Genomic DNA, 24585 nt, shown 5'->3' with positions numbered 1-24585 from the left:
AGACATCATTTTTGACCTGTGGTCGTGATGTTAATAGCAAGGATAGGTGGAAAATCCATAGTGTTCTCCAAAAGAAGATCAAACAATTCCCAATTTGAAGTGTTGAACGCCCTTTGGGGTGTTTCCCCAAGTCAGCACCACGTGGTCACTTTGAACTCAACACTTTCGATGATCCAACAGTCTGATACTACCTCAATGTAGGCGTTTCAGGCGTGGAACAGCGCAGCAGTGCCTGCGAAAGGCCAGTACGGCAACATAGGCATAAGGTACGGCGACATAGGCATAAGGCAAAAACCATATCCATGAGTGCCGAAGCTCGATGTCTAAGAATCTTTAAGTTTGAAGTTCTAAGTAGCATCATCGTAGGCTATAGCTGTCACTGAGTGTCCTCCAGTTCGGTATGAGGACGCTTTGGGCATTGGAATTTGGTCTGATAAGTATATTGCTGGATCTGCTTAAAGTTCGAAAAACAAATGCACCCAATAACTATCGCCCACTTGCTATTAATAGCACCATGGATACCCTCCACGGAATTTGGAATATAAAGCATGATTAATAGTTCCTATTGCATTGGGGCGCCGCGGCGTGGCTCTCAATACGTGCTATGTCATAAGGCCAGAGAGATTCGCGAGCATTACCATATTTCTGCAAGGCAATCATCCCCACTAACTTTCTTTTTCATTAAAAATTGGCAAAAATACACGAGTGTCTAAATCACAATATCCGCTATCGCAGGTATAGCAGCTCTCGTCTTCTCCAAGTACGATGGGAAGTGCCACGGGCCACTCAATATCATACTGGATCTTCCAACCTGGCATTACTACCAGAGCATTGAGGACCGACTTCAACACAGAGGCTATAGGCCATGCGAGGTGATGGATTGGATCGAAGCAATTATGCTCCGCAGTCAGCAGTTGACAGGTGTGCTTAAGAGCGCAGTCCTGCACGAGCTTGATAGACGCGGTGTTTCAAGCACGCGGCGTCTCTATGATATCCAAATTTTTCCGGGATCAGCCTTGGTCGATGACGCCTTCCGAGAGGCTCTCAAATACGAGAACCTACCATGCCTCGATGATATTGTTGAGACGCTTAGCAGTAGCCAAGATGGGTCGTGGCGGCAATTCTACTCGCTCCTTCCCGACCGGGACAAACCTCAGTCTATCAAGGACCTAGGTAAGCTATCTCTTCTACGTCTTTGAGGTGTCCGTCCAGCTGTGTTGGCTGGGATTCGGTCTGGGAAACAGTCAACGCCGACACAATCGGCAGACATGGATTCCGCGGCCAGTCGCAGGCAACAACGTCCTACTTCCACCCGCAGATGATGTGGGAGCAAGCAAAATCAAATGCCCCGTCCATTGGTCATCAGCGTTGATGATCCTTCGGAGCGAAACTATATTCGAAAGCCCACAGCATCTTCCTTAAGCTTCCTAAAAGTCCAACTTATTCGGCTGACCCTACGTTGCTCCAAGTGTACACAACCTGTCTTAGCCACCACGAGGTATTTTGAATCAATATGTCATATTTAGATAGACTAGATAAGTCGCTATCTAGTGATATCAAAAGTGCTAGAAGAATCCTAAAGTTTAGTGATTAATATGCAAGAATTTAGAAATCATTACTAAACTGAACTAACTGATAAACTGTGACTGACAGTTTTCACTAAGCCTGAATCGGTTCGGGCCCTCCGGGGATAGGGAAACCGAAACTAGTGTGATTCCCTAGGCTGAACCCAATTCACCGTGAGGGTTGGTTCCGAGTTTACTGGTTCAGTTATGCAACTTTAGTCAAACTATGCAGTGACGTTGTGACCAAGTATGGGAAAGAACTGAGAACTTTTCGCTTTGCAACATATCTGCCGCCAGATGGGAAGTCTCTTGAGGAGCACAAATGAGAGAGGAATCAAACCGTCTCATCTGAAGCGGACCCGGAAGGATCTGTTCGGGGCCTGAAGAAACGGCGGTGGGGACGGCCTAGTATTCTTCAGGAATCCGATTTCCCTGCCGTTGCGATCCTATGTGACTGTGTCCCGGAGTATTCCTCATCTCCATGGTAGGTCTTGCTTGCGTAGAGCCACATCTCTGGCTAAGTAACATATGTTGACTTGGTAATCCCTTTCCAGGACGACATGATCATCTATCTTCCCAGCTTCCCTTCGGCAAGCTCATTGCCTGGCACTCTGTACGAGAGACTTACAGCAAATCCGTGTTTCTCGTCTTGGTCGGATTTGCCGCCTGCGCGGCTCTGCGCCAAACTCTCCCGCACTCGTAATTGGACGTTCGATTGCTGGTCTAGGTGACCGGGCCTCGTGATCGCTGCCGGTAAGCGCCCTATCATCCTTAATGTGATATCGGCCGCCCGTGGACTGCTTCTTGTCATCCTTCAGGCACTAGCTTATAATCCAGTCAGACAACCCACTCATTATTAAGTAAAGCATGTGTCAAAGCAAAAGACACAAGTTGACCATGATCTTAAGGTGCATGGATGGATAATGGTAGATGGTGATTTAGACACTGATACCCTTGCAGTTACGGGCTTCACACTAGACCTTTAGTACATGTAAACATATACTGGTTAAATTTGGTTCTGCAAGATTATCTAAGTCTGTGTATATTCACTATCTTCGCTACAGTTATGCCATCCTCTCAAGCTAAATACACAGCCTTGTACCCATTGTTATTGCTGCTCTTGTTGTATGCCATGCAGGTAGCAACAACAGGGCTGGGTCAGCGTGCTCGTGTTCATTATGTTCTCGAACAGGCTATATTGTCAATAATGTGAGTTCTCGGGCCAGAAAAGGATATGCATGCATCTGCCTAGTAAAATGTAACATAGGGCGGGAGTTATCCCCTCTCATTCATTGGTATGTTTTCTCTTTATTAGAGTTGCATTTGGTGCGAGTTCGGGCGAGTTCAAGCCTAGTTGGCACCAAACCGCTGCAATTTTGAGTTCAAATTTTAGAACCTGGAGCCAACCCGGATCCGATCTGGCTAATTTAGTGCTTACTTAATTCTTACATAAAGGCATCCTATGAATGGTCTAGATACTTTTAAAGATTGGGTTGTTTGTGAATATGTCAGATTGATTATGGCCTGTGGGGTTCTCCCAGCTAAAGCTAATATTGGGTGCTGTGAGTGACCCATCAAGTGAAGGATGGTGTCACCTGTAACCTGAGCATGAAATAAATTAAATGGGGAGGAGTAGTTATACTTTTTTTAGTGAGGGTGGACTTTAGGTTAGCCCGAACTCCCCCCCAGGGTCTGTAACCTGGGTGCTGTAACTGGTATAAATACTGATGATCAGAATTAAGGAGGGATTAACTGTATTCAGCAGAAATCCATCCTGTTTGCTGCAATCTAACTCTGCTGTTTGTGGTATCCAATATCAATGGCAAGCTTTGGCATTGTTGATGCTGTTGACGATAGCAAGAAGCCTCATGTTGAAGAGTTAAGCATATCCAACCATGCTTCGAAGCGGTTGGCATGCATGTGCGTCCGTCTGAGCTCCTTGTGGTTTCCCCCTCCCTCATTATTTTCCTGCTGCTAACTTGAGGAAACACCATAGGACATGTCGTGGGCGAAAGATCCGATGCGATAGGGAACACCCAACATGTGGGAGGTGCGCAAAAATGGGGACTACATGTCGCTACTTAAGTCGTTCCAAGCCGACGCCATCAAAGCTGGATCTATCACGATATTTAGTGACAATAAACGACCGTCTGAGTGAGCCATGAGCTTGAACTTGTCGCCTTACATTATGCAACACGGACTCTGGCTAATCCCGACTTCTCCACAGAGCAGGCAGAGGCCCAGCTGGCTTTCCATTCATCAATACAGAACCAAACCCCTATGGAGTCAGATGCTGCGGCTTCTGGGCCGGTTACGTCAAATACATCGCCCACACATATGAACTCGGCACTTTTGTCGACACTAGAACTGCCCGATCTTGGTGGGCAGACCATGAATGACTGGTAAGACATCGACATGTGTGCGTTCCACTGCTCAGTCTGCTGAGCTATCAGGCCCGACATAGCCTATAACGACCCGTACAACCTCGACTTCGATCCTCCAGCCTGCACGGTGCCGTTTGAACCTCTGATGGCGCCATGTATGCCTAGTTCCAATGGATTTGACGACTTGGGCCCTATGCTTTCGGATAAGCTACCTGCCGCAACAAACCATAACGTGCCGGAGTTGTCTCCAGGGCTCCTGCAAGGACTGTAGGCTGCCCCACGCTCATCCGGGTACAAACCCATCTGACGAATGCAGACACGCCAGGTACTTTGATCTGTTCCATTCCATTATGCCAATGATCTGCCGATCTCGCTTTGAGGCGGAATTATCCGAGATGTCACCGTCAATTGGGGTTCAAGGCCTCTCATTCGCCATTGCAGTACTGGGATCTTTCTCAGTGCCCGAGCTCCGCTGTCACGTCGACAGATGCTACGAGCAATGCCGCACCCTCCTGGACTTGTGTGAAAGACAGGAGACGGGCGAATCCCTGGCGAGCATCAATACTCTCCAAGCGCTCGCCTTGTTGACCCTCTACGAATTCAAGCAGCCAAACTTTGCTCGGGCATGGATGACTCTCGGGCGGGCTATCAGGCTAGCGAAAATGGTAGGCCTTGACCAGGTCGACAGTCCTCCGAATTCGACCACTGCACCATGGGACCAGCGGCCGCGACTCCCACCGGCCTCTTGCGCTGTCATGGCGGAAGAGCGGCGTCGAACCTTCTGGGTTCTCTATGTATTCGATTCCTTATCAACCACCCATCCGCATACACAATCGGCCTTGGAAATGCCAGTGCGTCGGGCGCATTCTTACTCTATGTTTTCACGCTAATGAAGCATCCAGCCGTTTATCCGTCTCCCATCTCCAAGAGATTCTCTGGACGAATTGACGGATTCTACCTTTGCCATGCCATCAATGCAGCAGATCGAAGCTGGGATCTCTGCTGAGGTGTCCGTGTCACCCTTTGCTGGCACACTCATCATGGTATCCCTGTACCGACGATGTATCGACCACACCATGTGGCAGATGAATCATCCCCATGACTTTTGGGAGACGCATTACTCGATTGATAAAGCCATCAATCACCACCGAGGGAATTTACTTTCCCACCACGTCAACGACGACTTCTCCGACGACCCACGATCTCTGTCGCTGCGGATGAACCTAGCCGCGGTGGAAATCACTCTACACGAGACGGCCCTGGTCAAGGTTCAGAAAGACAAGCTGCCTGCTGTCCTCACGACCGAGGCAATCACAAAGTGCATCACCGCTGCCACCGACATCGCTATAACGGTCCAGCTAGGCCAACGGCTGAAAGGCAAAAAGCTGGAGATCTTTATACACCATGACCGCTTCCTTGTGTGGCCGATGACTATGGCAATCCAGACCTGTTCGCGGATGCTGGACCTGAGGGGGAATCTCGACGTGGGTCCCTGCATTGACAGCCTACGTGTGCTCGCCACCGCCATGAAGGAGCTTGTCAGTCCGAAACACATCCGTCCTGGACTTCTGGAACAGATAGATGCCTGGGTGGCTGCGGTTGAAGGAGGCGCTGATGCCGAATAAGCTACCTGTAAGGGACTACGAAATGAGGGACTCTTTTATAGAAGTAGATAGATGACAGTATGATCTCTCGATAAAATGGATTTTTCATAATGTACATTCAACATGGCATATTGATATCTATATCGCTAGTGTGTGGCTTGCCTTTGACTCAAACCCAACGACTTTAGTCGTCCCTGTGAGTGCTTCGATTCCCCAGTTCTACTCCCGCCTCTTGCTCGATGGCTTCACGTCTCTTCTTTTCGCCATATTTCTCGTCGAGTCCAAACTCGGTCACTAATTCCTTCCGCAGCTCGACTTGCGGAATGCACACGGCAAGGGGAAACGCCGCGAGGGAAAACGCCAGCAAGGCCTGCCAAACCAGCTTCAAACATGACTGATAGACGTCCAGGATTTCGCGCTGTAGGGCGGGATTGTCGTCGAAGGCTTCAATAAAGAGCTTGGTGGCATGCTCATATGCCCCGCCATGCGCAAGGAGCGCGCGGGTGCTCGGGTCGCTGATGTGGGACAGCTGGCTGTCGAACTTGGAGTTGAACACGGCAGCGGGGATGGCGGCGCCCCAGATGGCACCAAAACTCCGCACGAATGCCCAGCTTGCGGTGGCGATGGCGACGTCCTTCTCCGGCAGCGGAGCCTGAACTGCTGGGAGCGTGGAGGTGAGGGACAGCCCGCCGCCGATTCCCGTGATGATTTGGAAGATGACCCATGTCGCTGTACTGGACCTATCGGTGAGGAGGGTGAAAAGGCCCACCCCGACGGAAATCAGACTGTAGCCGAGAATGATGGTGAGCTTGTACCGGCCGGTGATGGCGACCATGAGGCCACCTGCAATGCCGGCTGGCATGAGAGGGATCACGATAGCGAGGATATCCACCCCGGACCGCATGGGACTGGCCCGCAGCATTACCTGGAAGTAGATCGGTAGGAAGAAGGAGAGCCAGGACATGATGATCCCGTGGAGGAAGGTGAGGATGTAGGCCACCAGAGAAGTGGTGTTGCTGTACACGCGATGCGACATCGTCGACTCGCGGACGACATATTCCTGATGCAGACCGAACAAAACGAGGCCGAGAGCGCCGACCAGGAGAGGGACGAGGGTGTGCCACGAGCTCCAGGTATACGTTGTTCCTCCCCAGGTGAGGGCAATCAGGATGGCCACGATCGCCGCAGAGAGGATCATATTCCCGGAGAAATCCACCCGAGCGAGTCGATCCTTGAGAGTCCCTTCTCGGTTCCATTTGACCCTCAGAAACAGAGTCACCAGAACCAGGGCAATCCCCGCCACGGGGAGGTTAATGTAAAAGACCCACCGCCAGGTCGTTTTAGTGACGATGGCGCCTCCCAGAACAGGTCCAATAAACGTGCCCAGGGCAAAGGTGCCCATGATGATACCCATGAACTTCTGTCACTCCCGAAGCGCTACCAAATCGGCGGCGATGATATCCACCATCACAAAGATGGCGCCGCCTCCAAGTCCCTGCACAATCCTTGCGGCAATCAGCATTTCCGTAGTGCTCGCTCCGCCACAGACGCCGCTTCCCAGAGCAAACAGGACGACGGAGATGATCATAGGGTATCGCCGACCGAAAATATCGGACGCTTGGCCAGCGATAGGCTGCACCACAGCCACGGCGAGGAAATAACCGTTGATTATCCATATATAAAGCGGGCCCGAGTGCAGCTGGTCCACGATGGTCGGGAGAGTAGTGGCAAGAACGGAGGTGTCTAGCGCAGCAAGAAGGATGGCAAAGCAGAGGCCCGGGAAAACAGCCCAGAGACGCCAGCCGCGATGCTGCCGCTGCGGAGGAGGATCGAGGGGACTCACAAGGGGTTCGTCGTGCTTTTTGAAAATAGCTTGCGGTATGCGCACTTCAGGACCGCTCTCGGCCATGATGCTGGTTGAGACGGCCACGACGGGTTTAGGCAGAGGATTGTAGGGTACCGCCAGTGAAAAACATTCGAAGGCTGATGATTGGAGTCAAGAGAATGAAACAGCTCTGTAATACAGGATTGCTGCTTGTTGACTATTCCACTCCTTCGTAGTCCCGCGCTGGATCCGGACAAAGGACTGGATGGGAAGAAAGACTACAATAAGCATTAAAAACTCGGGGCATGCCGGCGGCAAACAAAACAGGAGTCTCATCTGAGATCCCCCGAGACAGACTGGATAAAATAAATCTATTATTACTGCCCAATGAGGCCCCTAGGCTGGTTTCTCTGTCTGCAAGGACGGACATTGCCGGGCCGTGCACGCTGAAAAACATCCCAATTTGACTGAAATGCAGGGGGTGTAGTATTTTTCAGATAACTGATATCTTTGATCCATCCTATGACCGAGTTTGTAATGAAAATACATGCCAATTGGTGAGATACCCATATCCATCAAGTGCACTTGCTTCTCCTCCGGACTCGCATTCCTCGGCTCGTCTCCGGATTAAACGCAGAGAAATAATCATCATAAACCAAGTCTTCGGGCTTTGTTCCGTCTAGCTCCAAGTCACCGTATTTGCGAAACAGCATGGCCGTGGTGATGTATAATTCACAATATGCCAATCTGTTGCATCTGTCAGTTGCTTGTCGTCCAGACAGAGTGGTATAGTACTCACGGCATGCCAATGCACTGTCGACTGTCTTTTCCAAAGCTGACCAGATATCGACTAAGCTTGCGTCCTTTTACAGGATCCATCCATTTCTCTGGCTTGAAGCATTCGGGGTCAGGAAATATGCCTGGGTTGCGATGCATAACCCAGGAGGACATCCCCACAACAGACTACAAGACGGGCAGTAATAATGAAAATCAGCCACATAACCAAAGACTAAAGAAACGTCAAAACCTACACCAGCCGGTAGAAAGTATCCGTTGAACTCCGCCCCAGGGTCAGGAACCACACGGGGAAGACGACCGATAACCCCGTAACTCAGTCGCAAACCCTCCCGGATGACTCCTGTCTGCGCAACATCAATCAATAGTGAGAGGAAGAGTGATAGCTCCATTTTGAGCATTTGCTTTGCTGTCTGGTACGAAGATGCAGCTGTATTTGTTCAATGAAACAGTGACAGTATACGATCCTATAAAATCCCAGCGGACTTGGGCGGGCCGAGCTGTCGTCGTGCTGTCGGGGTGCGGTTCACCGATATCCGAGGTGGTAGTTAGTGGTCATTCCTGCTGGAATAGCCGTTACCAATGGAATCAACTGGTAGTTCGTGGCTGAGCAGGAGGAGTAATTTGTATTGACTACATTTGACAACCTCGGCTGGCGCATGGTATTCGTACTCACTACCGAATGAGACGGCAGAATACTGTAAAGAGCTACAAGATGATAGCATCAAGTTTGGAACTGCATCTGTTCAACAGCCGTCTGAATCGCGCCAGCCACCTTTGCAACCGTAGATGTTCTCCTGGGAAGCTGATGGCCCCCGTCATGCGTCACCACATGTGCCAATCTCGGCTCACACATTCCTACGAGAGCCCTGCCATGGTCGGCATACTGGTCCTTCTCCCCAATAACATGAACAGTCGGGATTCTGATCCGCCGGGTATGCGTGGTTGGATGAAACCTCAGCAGGACATCGACACTCGTCGCTTCTTTGGCGCTGGCAGCCATCGGTCGTCGGGCCTCGAACTCGTCAATCAGTGCCTTTGACCGAACATCAGTCATCCAATCTATGTGATCATCTCCGGTTGCGTTTCCCTCCGCGTCCTGGTGGATGGCGAACAGCTCTCGTTGCGCGGGATCGTACGTGACTTTCAACTTCCCAGATGCCATGTCGAATGGCATCATCGCAGATATAAAGACCCCCATTTTGAATAGTTCCTCGGTCGGGTTGGTTCGTGCGTGGTTGAGGAGAAGCGTCGAGGCCATGGCTGCTCCCTGGGAGAAACCAAGCACCCCGTCAAAGGGACCCTCTTCTCGGACTACCTCCAGGACGAGGTCGTACGCATTTTGAACATCATTGGGGACTGGCTCTCCATGATAGCAAAAATAGGGTCCTGGGAAGATTGCGTCGACTCCTGAGATGTTATGCGATGGTTAGCATTAGATGGCCGAAGTGCGAACGGATCAAAATCACCTACCAGGCGCTGGTTCGGTCTCCATTTCTCCATCCAGGAATTCAAATTCCCAATTTCTCGGAAGATATGCTCTGATGGGCTCTAGCTGCGCCTCGAGGATGGAAGAATTGGTGCCATGGCCATGGAGGCAGAGAAACCTCATTGTGAATTGGGTATTGCTGTGTCACCGAGGGATTATGATTTGGGCAGGTATAGAAAGAGACAGTCGACATATATTTCACGTACAGCAAACAAATCTGAACTCTTTCCGGCAGGGTTCTGAGAATTCTGTGCAGCCATGCATATCATGGCATGGTATAGTAGAGTGTACTATTTAGTACGGTAGTGTAGCCGCGCGGAGTGCGGACTGCCGCTCGGCCGAAGAAGTCCGGGGGCATAAGCCGTCGAGAAATCCTTCGTCTGACAGCAGGATATCCAATCTCGCTGTCCGCAGTGTGCTTTCGTATTCTGGGCTTACTGGGCGCGGAATCTCGGGGTACGCATTGCGGCTGAGAACGTTGCATCATCATCCTATATGATACGATATATCTTCTACATGACCAGGAATTGAGAGAACATAGGCGCATATTAACTACGCTATATCTGAGTACTGTCGTTAAGCTGCTGCCACCATACTTTATATTTGTACATTCAACATGGCTCCGTATCGGTCTGGCCTGGATATGCCCGATACCAACGGCACAAATGGGGTCACCCCGCAGAACATGGCGTCTATCACGGCCAAGGACGCCCTCGAACCAATTGCGATTATTGGAATTGGCGGAAGATTTCCCGGCGAAGCTACGAACCCTGAGAAACTGTGGGATCTGCTCTGCAAGGGCCAAAGTCCCATGAGCGAAGTACCCAAGGACCGGTTCAATATCGATGCATTCTACCATCCGCATGCGGAACGACAGGGGACCATGAACGTCCGAGGAGGCCATTACATGCAGGAGGACGTTGCCTGTTTCGATGCGCCTTTCTTCTCCATCACCCCGCAGGAGGCCAATGCGATGGACCCGCAGCAAAGACTCGCTCTGGAAGTGGCCTACGAAAGTTTGGAAAACGGTACTCCACCCGTTCAAATGATGGGTTACATAGTGTCGCTAATAATGACTAGCCGGTCTGCGCATCGAGGACGTTGCCGGTTCATCCATGGCCTGCTTCATGGCCTCGTTTAGCAGGGACTATGCAGGTCTTCGCTCGCATGATGCTGAGGATTTTCCGTAGGCTGATTCCATCCCGTACTGTTAAACACTACCCTGCTAACACCCGCTATAGAAAGTACGAGGGCACTGGAAACGGTGCAGCTCTGTTATCCAACCGTATTTCATGGTTCTTCGACCTCAAAGGACCCAGTCTCAGTCTCGACACGGCCTGTTCCTCCTCCCTTGTTGCGCTGCACCTGGCATGCCAAAGTCTTCGAAGTKGTGAATCCAAAACGGTAAGATTCTGCACAAGACAATATATGATACCTGCCAAAACTAACAGACGCGAAGGCCCTGGTCGGTGGCACCAACCTTCTCCTCATGCCGGAGATGCAAATTGCAATGACATCGCTGCATTTCCTCAGTCCCGACAGCAAGTGCCAGGCCTTCGATCACAAAGCCAATGGATACTCGCGCGGGGAAGGTGCCGCTGTCATCACTCTGAAGCCTCTGGCCGATGCGCTCCGAGATAATAACGTCATCCGGGCTGTGATTCGAGGAACTGGAGTGAATCAGGATGGCAAAACCCCAGGCATTACCTTGCCATCCGCGGAAGCACAGGAGGAATTGATCAGGACCACCTATCAGTCTGCAGGTCTTGACTTTTCCGAGACAAGCTATTTCGAGGCGCATGGAACAGGTATGACTTCTTTTCGTCAAGTCCTTAAGTGCCATCAGCGCTAACAGACAAACAAAGGCACACCCGCCGGTGATCCACTGGAAGCGTCCGCAATTGGAGCTACCTTTGGAGCCTCCAGATCTAAGGATAACCCAATTTCAATCGGTTCGATCAAGACTAATATCGGTCACATGGAGGGCGCGAGTGGTTTGGCTGGCTTGATCAAGAGCGTGTACGCACTTGAAAAGGGAGTTATTCCACCTAATCTGTGGTTTGAGAAGCCCAACCCTCGCATTCCAATGACCGAGTGGAACATAACTGTGAGATGACGTCCTTTTCTTCCCCTGGTGCTTGAGGGCTAAACGAGTATTTGAGGTTCCCACCAAATTGACCTCTTGGCCAACGCAAGGCCTCCGTCGTGCAAGTGTCAACTCGTTTGGCTATGGTGGTACTAATGCACACTGCATCCTGGATGACGCCTACAACTATCTCACGAGCCGTGGGCTGAAAGGTGCCCACAGAACCGTCACCGACAGTCGGATTGAGGACCTCGAGCCCCTCTTCGATTTGCTCTCCACTTCAAGCCAAGATAGCACCTGGTCGAAAGTGGATGGGAATGAGAGAGACCGAACGAGCTATAGCACCACTCCATTGGAGATCCCAAAGACCGCACCTGCACCAAAGCTGCTCTACTGGTCTTCCCACGAACAGAGCGGGGTCGAGAGAACCTCCAAGGCGCTGTTGAAATACCTGCTTGATAAGACGCGCGGTACACTGCCGGAACGTTTCCTGGATAGCCTGGTGTATACTTTGTCCGAGTGTCGCAGCAGGCTGTCTTGGAAAACATATGCGGTGGCGTCCACGGTAGAAGAACTTATTTCAATCCTGGAGCAGGGCGTCCCCAAGCCCCTGAGAGCATCGCAGGTGCCTTCGCTTGGATTTATCTTTACTGGGCAGGGGGCCCAGTGGTACGCCATGGGGAGGGAGCTTCTTTGCTACGCTACCTTCCGCCAGAGTTTGGAGGCTGCCACGGCATACCTGGAAGGCGAGGGATGCACGTGGAATCTATTCCGTAAGAATGAAATCTACCCCTACCTTGATGCAGCATATTAACCTGAACAGTGGAGTTCGTGCGTGACAAGGACACGTCTTGCATCAACAAAGCGGCCATCAGTCAGGCCACATGTACAGCGCTCCAAGTTGCCCTGGTTGATCTACTCGCAGAATGGAACATCCGTCCCACGGCGGTCATTGGTCATTCGAGCGGAGAAATCGCTGTAAGCTATATAAGGTCGCTTTGAATAAGAGCACTCGCTGATGGATTGTAGGCCGCCTATGCAAAAGGCGCCATCAGTAGAGAGGATGCGTGGAAAATCGCCTACCATCGCGGTCGTCTCTCCAACACCATCCGCCGGGATGGGGCTATGATGGCTGTTGGACTCGGCGAAGCTGCTGTCCAGCCGTACCTTGATACGATAACTGACGGGGAGGTGGTGGTCGCCTGCATCAACAGCCCCTCGAATGTCACCTTATCCGGTGACTCGGCAGCCATCGCTCAAGTTCAGGAAATGCTCGAGGCTTCCAAGGTGTTTACCCGAAGACTGAACGTGAAGACGGCATATCACTCGCCACATATCAAGGCGATCGCAGAAGAATATCGCCGTGCGCTCCAGGATATCGGGACTATGAAAGCAGGCGATTCAGGAGCCGCGATGTTCTCCTCCGTCACTGGTAAGCTGGTCGACGCAGACGAGCTTGGACCTGACTACTGGGTGGACAACATGATCAGTCCAGTCAACTTCCTGCAGGCCGTATCAACCGCCGTGTTGTATTCCGCACGCAAGAGACGCACGGCACGCAAAGAGGCCTTCATCAACGTCTTGTTAGAGGTGGGCCCGCATGCCGCGTTGCACGGTCCGATCAAACAGATCCTGCAGCACGAGAAGACCAAGACCCCGATTCCCTACGTCTCTGTGCTCTCGCGGGGGAATGACGCCACAAGGACCGCCCTCGAAGCACTGGGCAAGCTCAACCAACACGGATATCCGGTGGATCTGACCATGGCCAACAAGCCAGGAAAGAGAGCCACTCCGCCAGTGCCCCTGACGGATCTTCCCCCGTTTGCCTGGAATCACACGCAACGCTACTGGTACGAATCCCCCATCTCGGCTGCATACCGCCAGCGCAAGCTTCCTCGCCACGATCTACTGGGTGCCCTGAGCGAGCATTGCAGTGACTTGGAGCCGTCTTGGCGAAACTATCTCCAAGTGGCCGAGATACCCTGGATCGAGCACCACAAGGTCCAATCCTCAATCTTGTACCCGTTGTCGGGAATGGTGGTCATGGCCATCGAAGGCATCCGGCAGATCTCCGACAAGAGCAAGGAAATCGAAGGCTTCCAGCTGCGCGATGTGTCCGTGGGAACCGCCATGATGGTGCCGGCGGATGAGCCACTTGAAACCAAGCTCCAATTCCGGCCCTGGCGGATGGGATCGCGGCTCCCAGATGCCTACTGGAGGGAATTCACAATCTCATGCCGCACTCGTCAGGGGGTTTGGTCCCAGCATTGCTCGGGCCTCATCTCCGTCAAGTATAAAAAGGCGGCAAATACCACCTTTACAGATGAGGAACTGGAAGCGAAGAACCGCCAACGGGCCGAGTATCACAGACTAGCCAACGCGGGATTCAAGCCCGATGACCCGCGGCAATTCTATGCGGCCATGGCCGAACTCGGTCTCCAATGGGGCCCTTCATTCACGACGCTCGTCCATATCAGCTCCGGGGACTACGAGGCCCACTGTATGCTGGAGGTCCCCGACACGAAGAAATACATGCCTGAGAACTTTGAATACCCGCATGTGATTCATCCAGCCTGCTTGGATGGGTTCCTGCAAATGGTGGTCCCGGCCTCAACACCTACCGGAGTGCAATCAGACCGGGCCAAAGTCCCCAGGTTCATCGAGAGCTTGTACATCTCCGCCAAGGTTCCTAATGCCCCCGGCACTCGGTTCTACGGCTACTCCAAGTTGAAGCCATACGGGTTTAACGAGTCCATTGCTATGGTTGCCGCCTCGACCAGCGAGTGGGAGGAGCCATTCATTGTGATCGAGGGCTTTCGAAGCATCTCGTTGGAGCCGATGACAGAGAGTTTGGCGGCTGAAACCATCACGAAGTCCCTGCGGAAGCTGGGTGCACATCCGACCTGGGATATCGATCTCGAGCATCTGCCGCTGGATCGCGCAGTCGAGTTTCTCGGGCGTTACGGGCAGGAGGTGCCCGACGCCGACTCGGAGGTAATCCAGACTCTTGAGCTGGCGTCTTTCATTCTCTGCAAGCGTGTTCTGCGGCAGTTTGGACCTCATGACAGTCAGGCGTTTGCACACCACCATCGCCTTTTCTACGAGTACATGCAGCATCAATATGATCTGGCCACGCAGAGTAAGCTGAACTGCCAACGGAGCATACCGAACGTGGATTGGCTCAACACAACCGACTCGTTTGAGGAGGAAGTTCTTTCTCGAGCAGCTGCGTCGACTGTCGATGGAAAGCTCATGTGCCGCCTTGGGGCGGACTACGACAAGATTCTTCGAGGCGAGCTGCAGCCACTGCAGCTCATGCGGGACGATGACTTGCTCACCCAATACTACCGCAACGCACTTGGTGTGAACAAGTGTACTCCCATCATCGCCAAATATGTCCAGCTGCTGTCCCATAAGAAAGACCTCAAGATTCTTGAAGTGGGAGCGGGCACAGGAGGCACCACCTCGGTGGTTCTGGAGGCGCTGGGGAACCGTCACGATACCTCGATGCGTCTCCACTCCTACACATTTACTGACATCAGCAGTGGCTTCTTTGAGAAGGCGTCGGAGGAGTTTGCACCCTGGGCGCCGTTCCTGCAGTACAAAGTCCTCAATATCGAGAAGGACCCCGGTGCGCAGGGGATGCCCATGGGTCACTATGATCTAGTCATTGCCAACAACGTGCTGCATGCGACGTCTTCCATCAGTACCTGCTTGAAGAACTGTAGGAATATGCTCAAGCCGTAAGTCCACCTTGTCCTTGGAATCCGCATTATCGCCATCGGTTTCTAACTTACCCGCAGAGGAGGAGTTTTGCTTCTGGGCGAGCTCACTTCCACCTTGGCTCGGATCCCGATGATCTTCGGTACTCTACCAGGGTGGTGGATGGGTATGTCCTTTAACAACCAGATGAACGTTCTTGCAGACATAGATACTGACAATCCGCAGGAGAGAATGACAGCCGCAAGTACGGGCCAAGACTATCGGAAAAGGAATGGGAGGTAGCACTCAGACAAGCCGGATTCAGCGGACTAGACATGTGTTTCCGGGACCACCAGGTTGAAGAGCAATACTCCATCTCTCTCATGCTTTCATCCACTCTTCCAGAGACACCAGCATCAGGGCTCCCCGAGAGGGCCGTTCTTGTCACGCCTGCTCAACCTAGCCTATCCGTCACGAATCTCTGTTCCAAGCTAATTGAAGCATTTGTCGCGAAAGGCACACAAGCGGAACTAATCTCCATGGAGGAGCTGGACCATCAGGAGCTCGCAGGGAAGACCTGTATCACGTTCTTGGAAGCAGACTCTCTGCTATTGTATCAGGCCAGCCAGGACGAATTCGAAGCCGTTAAACGCTTGATCCTCCAGTCTGAATCCACATTGTGGCTCACACGAGGAGCGGCCATAGAGAGCTCTACGCCCGAGGGTAATGTCATTGCTGGTCTTGGTCGCACCATCAGAGGCGAGATCCCGCATATGCAGCTCACCACACTGGATCTGGATCCCGCAATCGGCATCGACGATCCAGCCACAGTGCTCGCCATCAATAGTGTGCTGCAGTCAGGCGTGGAGGCAAAGAACGTCGAGCACCCTGACTGGGAATATGCTCTCCGGGATGGACTGATTCACACGGTCCGTCTGGACCCCGATGCACCCGTCAACGAGATGCTTTCCTCCATCACCGAAACGCCAGACGCAGTGCCTATGTCCTTCAAACAGCCTGGTCGGCCCCTGGCATTGGCTATCAAAAGCCCCGGTATGCTGGACACGTTCCAGTTCGTGAACGACGAGGAATACTCCCAGCCGTTGAACCACGCCCAAGTGGAGATTGCGGTCAAAGCCGTGGGAATGAACTTCCACGATGTCATGATCGCTATGGGCCAGATTGCCGACACCGATCTGGGCGTCGAGTGCAGCGGTGTAGTGACGCGCGTGGGATCCGGAGTGAGCAAATACAAGGTCGGAGATCGACTGATCACCTTCCGCCTGGGATGCTTCCGTAACTTCCTGCGCAACCCCGAGGAAATGTTCCAAAAGATCCCCGATGACATGTCCTTTGAAGATGCAGCGTCCATCCCATGCATCTACGGCACGGTCTACTACTCCCTCTTTGACGTGGCCCATCTGCAGAAAGGGGAGTCTGTTCTGATTCATGCTGCGGCTGGAGGTCTTGGACAAGCGGCCATCATCCTCTGTCAGTATATTGGAGCCGAGATCTTCGTCACCGTCTCCTCCGAGACGAAGAAGCGATTCCTCATGGAGGAATACGGAATCGCGGAGGACCATATCTTCAACAGTCGCGACCTCAGCTTTGCGCAGGGTATCAAGCGCATGACCAACGGTAACGGCGTGGACGTCGTTCTCAACTCTCTGGCAGGCGAGGCTCTTCGTCAGTCCTGGCTTGCCGTTGCACCCTTTGGTCGGTTTATCGAGCTGGGCAAGAAGGATATCGGTAAGTACTTTCATGCATCCCATTTCCTACATGCCGTAACTCACTAACAATATCGAAAAAGTTGGCAATACCGGAATTGACATGGCGCCGTTCATGAACAACATCCGTTTCTGCGGTGTGAACATGCTCAGTATCTGCCGCGACAATATCCCCCTGTTTGGCCGCATCATCGCGGACATGATGAGGATGGTATCCGAAGGCATCATCCATCCGGTCAAGCCCCTCAAGGTCTTCAATTTCTCCCAGATTGAAGAAGTCTTCCGCATAATGCAGACGGGTAAACACATCGGGAAGATGATCCTGCAGGCAAACGATGACGATCTCGTTCCGGTTAGTAGTCACATCTAGAAGAAACTCAATCTATACTAACGACCATCATTACAGGTTGTCCCTCAGAAGGCTCGCCCCGCCGAGCTTGTCGCCGACGCAACCTACCTAATCCCCGGTGGGCTCGGTGGACTTGGACGTTCTCTCGCCCAGCGGATGGCGAACCAAGGCGCCCGCAACCTCATCTTCACATCTCGGTCCGGCGACAAGCGGCCTGAAGCCAAGAAGCTTCTCACCAATCTGCGTGCCCAAGGCGTGCACGTCAAGGCCTATGCCTGCGACATCAGTGACGCAAGTCAACTGGATGCCGTGCTGCAGGAAGCTGCCATCGAGTTTCCTCCCATCAGAGGTGTTGTTACATGCGCGATGCACCTGCAGGATGTGTTCTTCGAGAATATGACAGTCGAGGACTACCATGCGGCAATCCGCCCCAAAGTGCAAGCCACGCGCAACCTGCACGATCTGCTTCCCAAAGACCTGGATTTCTTCATCTGTCTCTCGTCCGTGGGCGGCATTGTCGGCTCTCGCGGTCAGGGCAACTACAATGCCGGCAACACCTACCAGGATGCCATCTGCCACCATCGACGCGCGCTGGGTCTCAATGCCACGTCAATCAACTTGGGCGTTGTCCTCGGGGTGGGGTCCGCGGCCGAACGAGGCGAGATTCTCTCGTATCTCAAAACAGGTGCCATGATCGGTGTGCGCGAGCAGGAAGTGCTCGCCCTCATTGAGGCGGCCATGAACAATTCCACCCCTGCGCAAGTCGTCGCGGGTTTGGCCACGGGAGGTTTACTGAACCAGAACGGCCATGACGAGCCGTACTGGTTCAGTGACGGGCGCTTCTCGCACATGCGGATCTTCGACACGCAGGAGTTCACGGTCAGCTCCCAGGACGCGGGCCAGGGCCTACACGAGAGTCTGGCTGCCGCGCAGACGATGGAAGAGGCGTCGGATATTGTTTGTCGCGCGCTCATGCAGAAACTGGCCAAGGCAATGATGATGGAGCTGGAGGATCTCAACGCCAGTCAACCGGCCAACAGCTACGGCGTGGACAGTTTGGTAGCGGTGGAGGTTCGTGCATGGGTGTTCAAGGAAGCCAAATCCGACGTCAGCGTGTTTGATATTCTGAGCAATGATCCTCTGACTGCGTTGGCCGCCAAAATCGCCGCCAAGAGCTCGCTCTTGAGTCCTATGGTGCAGAGGGAGGTGGAGTAAATAGGCGATATCCATAGTCAGCTAATTAACAGAGATTTCTATGTCTGATCCTGTTCCATCCATACTTTAGTGGCCTTCATATGCTGTCCTCTATAGTTGGTTTGTCAAATATAGTATACAAATATATATCCCCTGATACAATCACCCCATCAACATGAGGAAATGAGAAAGGAATCCTAGATTGGTTATTAATTTGTGAATTATTTAATGATACAATAGAAGGGAAAGTTATGATATAATATAAAAATTAAAATTCATGCACGTTCATCTTGCAGAAGGGCACAGATGAGCTTGCATCTATATCGACTCCTTCTTACAGTCAACTATTTACTATAACCACCAGCGATTGCTTTTAAAGACATACTGCATCTCTAACTCCTCTTTTACTAATCCGAATCCTGCCATCGCTATCCCTAAAGCTATATAATAAATTGTACTTTGAGTCTGTGGCTCTTGTGATTGCAACCCTCAATTATCTGGCTGTTATATTCAACCGTTTGCGCTGCAGAAGGCTAGGTAAGTAGCTGTCTGGGGTCCACGAAGATAGTACTTACGTCGAGGAATAGACTGAGGCAAAGGCTCGGAGCACCGGATGACAGGAAGAAAATCCAAACGTTTCGAAGTCTCTTGGTGAGAGCCGGAATGACCTCCCCGGCAACTTCTGGCGAGAGACTGGCGAATGCGGAGCTGCTTGTACCCGCAATGAGTTCAGACACGAATGTCGAAGGAGTGCCGACTGGGAGCAGAAGGGTTATCTCGGCTAAGGATGTGTTTTCGTAGATGCTTCCGGCTACCGCGAGAAGGGCGACGCATCCAAGGACCTGGGCTGACCCATAATCAAAGCCAGAGTAGGCTCATTCAACTCGACGACGCCGTCGGCCATGACGCGCATGCACCGGCCTTCAGCATCAGTAGCAATGGCCGTTATGCCCAGGCGGCCATGCTTCTTACCTGCATCGATGCGGAACCAGTCGTGGCCGTTGCTGATCTTGAAGTTGACCTTGGGCTCGAAGCCCTCGACCGACTCGATAGTACCGTGCGAGAAAGGCTATGTGGTTGTCAGTAATCCCTTTGACCGTGTGAGGTTCTCGAGAGAAGGTAACTCACGACACCGACAAGCGTCGAGCCAGTGTAAATGTCCCCACAGGGCAATTGACCGGCGAGTCCGGCCTGGAGAAGCGTCAGTCGACCGCTGCATACGACATGCAACCTCTCATACCTTGATTCGATGGCTGGCTGCGTGGCTGGGAAACTCTCAAGCAGCTAGGGCACCCGTTTTTGAGGAATCGGAGCTCATGTTGCTTAGTGATAGGTTCTTCGTTTGAGCGAAAGTGGAAATGGGCGATTGTCTGGGATGGTTGAGCTACACACCCTCAACTATGACCGGCTACTTCAAGGTAATTATATCTACTATGGTAAGAGCTAGAACTTGCGTATAATACAAGTTCTCTATCGGCGGAAAATACAATTCCGATGCTTTTTCCTTTACCTATTGTTTAACAGAGTCGTCTTCAGGCGGCCGAGTGCGGGCAACGCGGTCCGCTTTTCACCGCCGCAGTGGTGAGCTGACATCACCCCCAAGTCATTTACCATATCTAGCGAGAATAGAATTCTAGGAGGATATGCTCAGCGAGGCAGTGAAATACCGGCTCTCTATCTAGATATGTACAGATATAGGGCATGAAGCAGTAAGGAGGATGAGCGGAGGGGTATCTTTATTATTAGTTACTACTCTCTATCATAATGCTGGTCAAGAAAATCATCTCATGTTTTCGTGCGGTCACGAAGTTGCATCACAGTATTATGCCAGAGGAGTTGTGCATATAATACGTGAATCTCATAAGGCAGCCATGGCAACATCTTGAAATCCATTGTAGATTGGCCGCCGGGGTGGAGATTAGAGCATTCAAAACTTATGTATGTCACCCTCGCTGTTTCATCTGACACCTTCTCCACAATGAATTCTTGAAATCCGCCGTCCATGAACCGCCACGGGAGACCGTATGATGCTGCCTTGTCCACTGCATCGAGGGAAGAAATACATGTGAATATCCACGAAGACTCGAAGGAGGTCGTCGCCATCGAGCCATTTGAACAGAAGAGGATTCCTATAGCAATCAGCGACTGTGTCAACTGGATACTTCTAGCGAGGACCAGTTGTTTGTTCGAGGGCGAGAGTCCGATGGTAAAACAACGTTTATCCGTGCAGCAGCTGGGCCGAGTTCGGAAATGGTGTTGCTTCTCATTAAACATGAAACCGAGGTGAATGCTGCTGACAATTATGGAAGGAGTCCTCTCATGGAGGCAGCGCTCTTTGGTTGGGTCGACAATGTAACGATTCTCCTACAACACGGTGCGGACAAAAATACTCGGGATGGCGAAAATTTACAGCCTTTGACTTGCGGTAGAAATTGTTTGCTTTAAATCTTAGCCTATTGTATGGTCAATCTAAACAATGATTAGCAATATATATCCAAGGGTATAATAATCAACATTTAACTTGGTATAGCAATCTTAAATGCCTCGAGCCCTGGCATGCTATGCGATATTACCCCAAGTGATTCAGAAAGGTACGAAAGAAGTATTAGATCACAAGACCTGAACCTGAGACGGTGGTCTATATATATACACTCCCTACATTTAGCTTCCTGGTGCTAATTCCATGTGGTTCAGATCAAATGGCCTTTTCTGCTCAATATAGCAGTTTCCAGAGGTGCGCTGTCTTGCAAATCGCGCGTCCATCCAGGCCAGCCACCATGGTGCGGCAGCAAGAATTATCTGATCATGATTCATCCCGGGATACTCGCTGAGATGGACCTCGTTTCCGTCATCACACGAACGTTTCCATAGAGCCCGAGTCACGGATGGCACAACCGCAGTGTCATTCAGACCCTGAACGACCAGGAGGGGTTGAGAGTTGTGTCCCCCAGAGGCCGGAGCCATCTCATTCTGCCATTTCAGCAGGAGGGGTATGTCTGTCTTGATTCCCTCCTGTGAGATATTCTCATCAACTGTCAAGTCAGAGGACAGGGCGCCCAAAGCACCCAGACAAAGCTGCGCTGTGTCCGAAATGACCATGCGGTCCCGCATGATATCTGACAGGATAGTCAATTCGTACGATGGGTGCACACGTTGATAGGCCTTGGCATGAAGGGGCAAGTAGCCAGAGGAAATGACCTCGTCCCTGTCGACCAGAAACATGTCTATGACCTTGGCGGCTGGTGCCAGTGCAACCGTACCAAGATAGTCTTTGTCGTACTTGACATATTCGCTCTCAGCCAACTTCCACACTGCTCCTCCTCCCTGGGAATGGCCAGCTGCCATCCAGGTGTCCGAGAAGATGTCGAATGCCTTTCTAGCGGCGATCATGGAAAAATAGATGTTGTTCACTTGCGCCGGATAACTAATATACTTATGAAGGGTGTAATTGTTTCCCAGGCCAGCGTAATCCGTGGCGACGACGGCATATCCTCTTTCGATGAGGAGCTGCCAACTGTTATAGTCGTAAAGGTTCGGGCTATTGGACGGTGCACAGCCGCGGTAGATCCCACTGGTTCCATGCGCGTAGGCCACGACGGGGTACGTGCTAGAATTCTCCTTTGCGGGTGCATATGGAAGAGCAATGAAACCAGTAGCGGGCACAGGTGACCCGTCGAGGTCGCGGGACGTGTACTGAATGCGATATACCGTCGTCCCTGCATTAATCTGGAGGGTTGCAGGAGTCCAGCGGCTGGAGTTTCAAGCGGTCGCCCGGCTTGGAACCAGAAAAATTGGCAGCGGTCTCGTAGAAATCAAAGTCAAAGTTTTCACCAAAGGTAGCGAGATCGATTGGATTCGCGTTGTTCAAGGCATCCTGGCACTTGGAGTCACAACTGTGGGCTTCTGCGAAGCTTTTGGTGACATTATAGTTGGATCCTTGTGCAGCTGTCCCCAGCTGGACAAGGGAAATAAGGCTGGCCACAAACAGGAATCTCATTCTGAGAGTTGTCATCTTCGGGACTTGAATTTGTGTAGCTATTTTGAGGCAATGTATGTAGTGTGGCCATACTCAGTATGGCGGAGATCTGATCACATGATCTTGCTCAGTAGATAGCTTCTTCCACTGTACAATAGTAAATATAGATTTATATATATAATAAATTAATAAAATATCTTCATATTCTGAACCTCTCTCTGCTCATTCTATAGGTTATAAGCCTGGAGCCTCTTAGAGAGCTCTAGGGAATCATTCCTAAGTTCTTTCCTTAAGCTATTTTGCTACTTTTCACTTTTAAAAGCCTCTTTTAGCAGATATTCTGTCTAAAATATTTATCTAGGCTGGACATTCTGCCTAAGATAGAAACTATCCTTTTATTACCTTTATTAATGGGGCCCTATAAAAAGTTCTTATATTTAAGAATCCTTACAGGTGCAGAAGCCTGGCAGTTATCCTTAGAGTTGCATTTGGTGCGAGTTCGGGCGAGTTTAAAACCAGTTGGCACTGAACCACTGTGATTTCAAGTTCAAATTTTAGAACCTGCAGCCAACCCAGATCCAATCCAGGTTGGTGGCAGTTTCACCGCAAAAACCCACTACTAGGCCTAGCTAGGCCTAGCTAGGCCTATACTAACTAACCATGGTTAGATTTAGTTTAATTTCAAGTTGGTTAAACTGCTACCCCTTAGTGAATTTTAATAGTTTTTGAATTTTAATGCCTCATCAAATACCATATTATCTATTATAATATCACTATGCTAATCAAAAATTATCATTTTTATATGAAATATATCATAATTATCATCATACTAATCTATATCTAAAATTTTAATTCAATATCTATAGGGCTGAATGGGGGGTGGTTAAAAAATCATTTTTAAACTATAGTAGTTATTAACTATTAGTTATATATATATATATATCCACACCACTTTCATACCACCCCATGATGAAAATGATTATTCCTCTATATCTCAGTAACCACTAGGTATTTTAAATTAATATTTATATCACTAGATAGCCTGGATCAGGGGCTATCTAGTGATATTAAAATTATTAGTGAAATACTAGAAATTAGTGATTTTTATCTAAAATAGATTAGGTGGTTTCACCTAATCTGTAAAAACCACAGAAATCAAAACTGATGGTTTTCACCAAACCTGAATTGGGCCTGGGGTAGGGAACTCAAACCCAAAGTAATTCCCTAGGCTAGGCCCTGAGCCCAACCCACTGTGGGTTCAGTGAGGGTTGGATTTGATTTTTGTGGTTCAGTTATGCAACTCTAGTTATCCTTAGATATATCTAAAACCTTATTCCCTTAAGGGATGTGTCTAAAACCTTATTCTTTTATTTAAATCTTTCTTTAAGATACCTTAAGTAGATCTTAATAAGTTACTATTACTTATAGGTATAGATTTCTATTAAATATAGTCTAAAGCTATAAAAATATACCTATATAGCTAGGGTATTTAGTAGACTATAAATAGAATTTATAAGAAGCTAGAGCTACTAGAAGTAGGCTATTAGACTAGATTATTAAATAAAGCTAAGCTTACTAAGTAGTAAGAGAGAATTAAAAAGATAATTTAAGATTAGGAGAAGATAGATAATAAAACTTATAGTACTATTTATTCTACTCTTTCTTATACTATTAGATATAAAGTAATTAATTTAGAATTATCTAAAGCTATTTAGGATTATCTTAATATAAAATATAATATAATAGTAGATATCTAGTCTTTTAAGAGGCTGCAGATAGCTATAAATATAGTATATAATAATTATAATAAAGTCTAAGATTATATATTAAAACTATTATAAGTACTTAATAAATTTAATTATAGCCTTAAGAAAGATAAGTAGCTTCCT

General features: G+C 50.3%; 9 protein-coding genes across 9 annotated transcripts; 3 read left to right on the top strand and 6 right to left on the bottom strand.

Annotated features, from left to right (window-relative positions):
- Positions 1-896: 896 nt before the first annotated feature.
- Positions 897-1372, top strand: Aspvir_000025 (uncharacterized protein; the record flags this gene model as incomplete). The annotated part of the gene is made up of 2 exons (XM_043265171.1): positions 897-1173; positions 1245-1372. The coding sequence occupies 2 exons, from the start codon at positions 897-899 to the stop codon at positions 1370-1372; spliced, it is 405 nt and encodes a 134-aa protein (XP_043121106.1).
- A 2234-nt stretch (positions 1373-3606) lies between these two features.
- Aspvir_000024 (fungal specific transcription factor domain-containing protein) lies at positions 3607-5574 on the top strand (the record flags this gene model as incomplete). The annotated part of the gene is made up of 5 exons (XM_043265170.1): positions 3607-3697; positions 3793-3967; positions 4019-4216; positions 4266-4800; positions 4852-5574. 5 exons carry the CDS (start codon positions 3607-3609, stop codon positions 5572-5574), a joined length of 1722 nt encoding a protein of 573 aa, XP_043121105.1.
- Positions 5575-5737: 163 nt separating this feature from the next.
- Aspvir_000023 (uncharacterized protein) lies at positions 5738-6955 on the bottom strand (the record flags this gene model as incomplete). The annotated part of the gene is made up of 1 exon (XM_043265169.1): positions 5738-6955. One exon carries the CDS (start codon positions 6953-6955, stop codon positions 5738-5740), a length of 1218 nt encoding a protein of 405 aa, XP_043121104.1.
- Positions 6956-6976: 21 nt separating this feature from the next.
- On the bottom strand, positions 6977-7462 carry Aspvir_000022 (uncharacterized protein; the record flags this gene model as incomplete). The annotated part of the gene is made up of 1 exon (XM_043265168.1): positions 6977-7462. The coding sequence occupies one exon, from the start codon at positions 7460-7462 to the stop codon at positions 6977-6979; it is 486 nt and encodes a 161-aa protein (XP_043121103.1).
- Positions 7463-7953: 491 nt separating this feature from the next.
- Positions 7954-8565, bottom strand: Aspvir_000021 (uncharacterized protein; the record flags this gene model as incomplete). The annotated part of the gene is made up of 3 exons (XM_043265167.1): positions 7954-8125; positions 8178-8341; positions 8410-8565. 3 exons carry the CDS (start codon positions 8563-8565, stop codon positions 7954-7956), a joined length of 492 nt encoding a protein of 163 aa, XP_043121102.1.
- Positions 8566-8897: 332 nt separating this feature from the next.
- Aspvir_000020 (uncharacterized protein) lies at positions 8898-9785 on the bottom strand (the record flags this gene model as incomplete). The annotated part of the gene is made up of 2 exons (XM_043265166.1): positions 8898-9583; positions 9647-9785. 2 exons carry the CDS (start codon positions 9783-9785, stop codon positions 8898-8900), a joined length of 825 nt encoding a protein of 274 aa, XP_043121101.1.
- Positions 9786-10278: 493 nt separating this feature from the next.
- Aspvir_000019 (type I polyketide synthase) lies at positions 10279-18741 on the top strand (the record flags this gene model as incomplete). Its single annotated transcript, XM_043265165.1, has 12 exons — positions 10279-10690; positions 10743-10848; positions 10904-11066; positions 11122-11470; positions 11528-11769; positions 11825-12521; positions 12572-12726; positions 12778-15491; positions 15552-15637; positions 15697-17199; positions 17261-17529; positions 17584-18741. 12 exons carry the CDS (start codon positions 10279-10281, stop codon positions 18739-18741), a joined length of 7854 nt encoding a protein of 2617 aa, XP_043121100.1.
- A 790-nt stretch (positions 18742-19531) lies between these two features.
- Positions 19532-20823, bottom strand: Aspvir_000018 (uncharacterized protein; the record flags this gene model as incomplete). Its single annotated transcript, XM_043265164.1, has 3 exons — positions 19532-19789; positions 19849-19911; positions 20572-20823. 3 exons carry the CDS (start codon positions 20821-20823, stop codon positions 19532-19534), a joined length of 573 nt encoding a protein of 190 aa, XP_043121099.1.
- A 558-nt stretch (positions 20824-21381) lies between these two features.
- Positions 21382-22717, bottom strand: Aspvir_000017 (putative secretory lipase; the record flags this gene model as incomplete). Its single annotated transcript, XM_043265163.1, has 2 exons — positions 21382-22436; positions 22504-22717. The coding sequence occupies 2 exons, from the start codon at positions 22715-22717 to the stop codon at positions 21382-21384; spliced, it is 1269 nt and encodes a 422-aa protein (XP_043121098.1).
- Between the last annotated feature and the right edge of the window lie 1868 nt (positions 22718-24585).

This window comes from Aspergillus viridinutans (assembly GCF_018404265.1).
Source record: "Aspergillus viridinutans IFM 47045 DNA, scaffold_1, whole genome shotgun sequence".
Lineage (NCBI taxonomy): Eukaryota > Fungi > Ascomycota > Eurotiomycetes > Eurotiales > Aspergillaceae > Aspergillus > Aspergillus viridinutans.
Note: the sequence above shows the minus strand (reverse complement) of the source record. Positions and strands in the feature narration are given on the sequence as shown.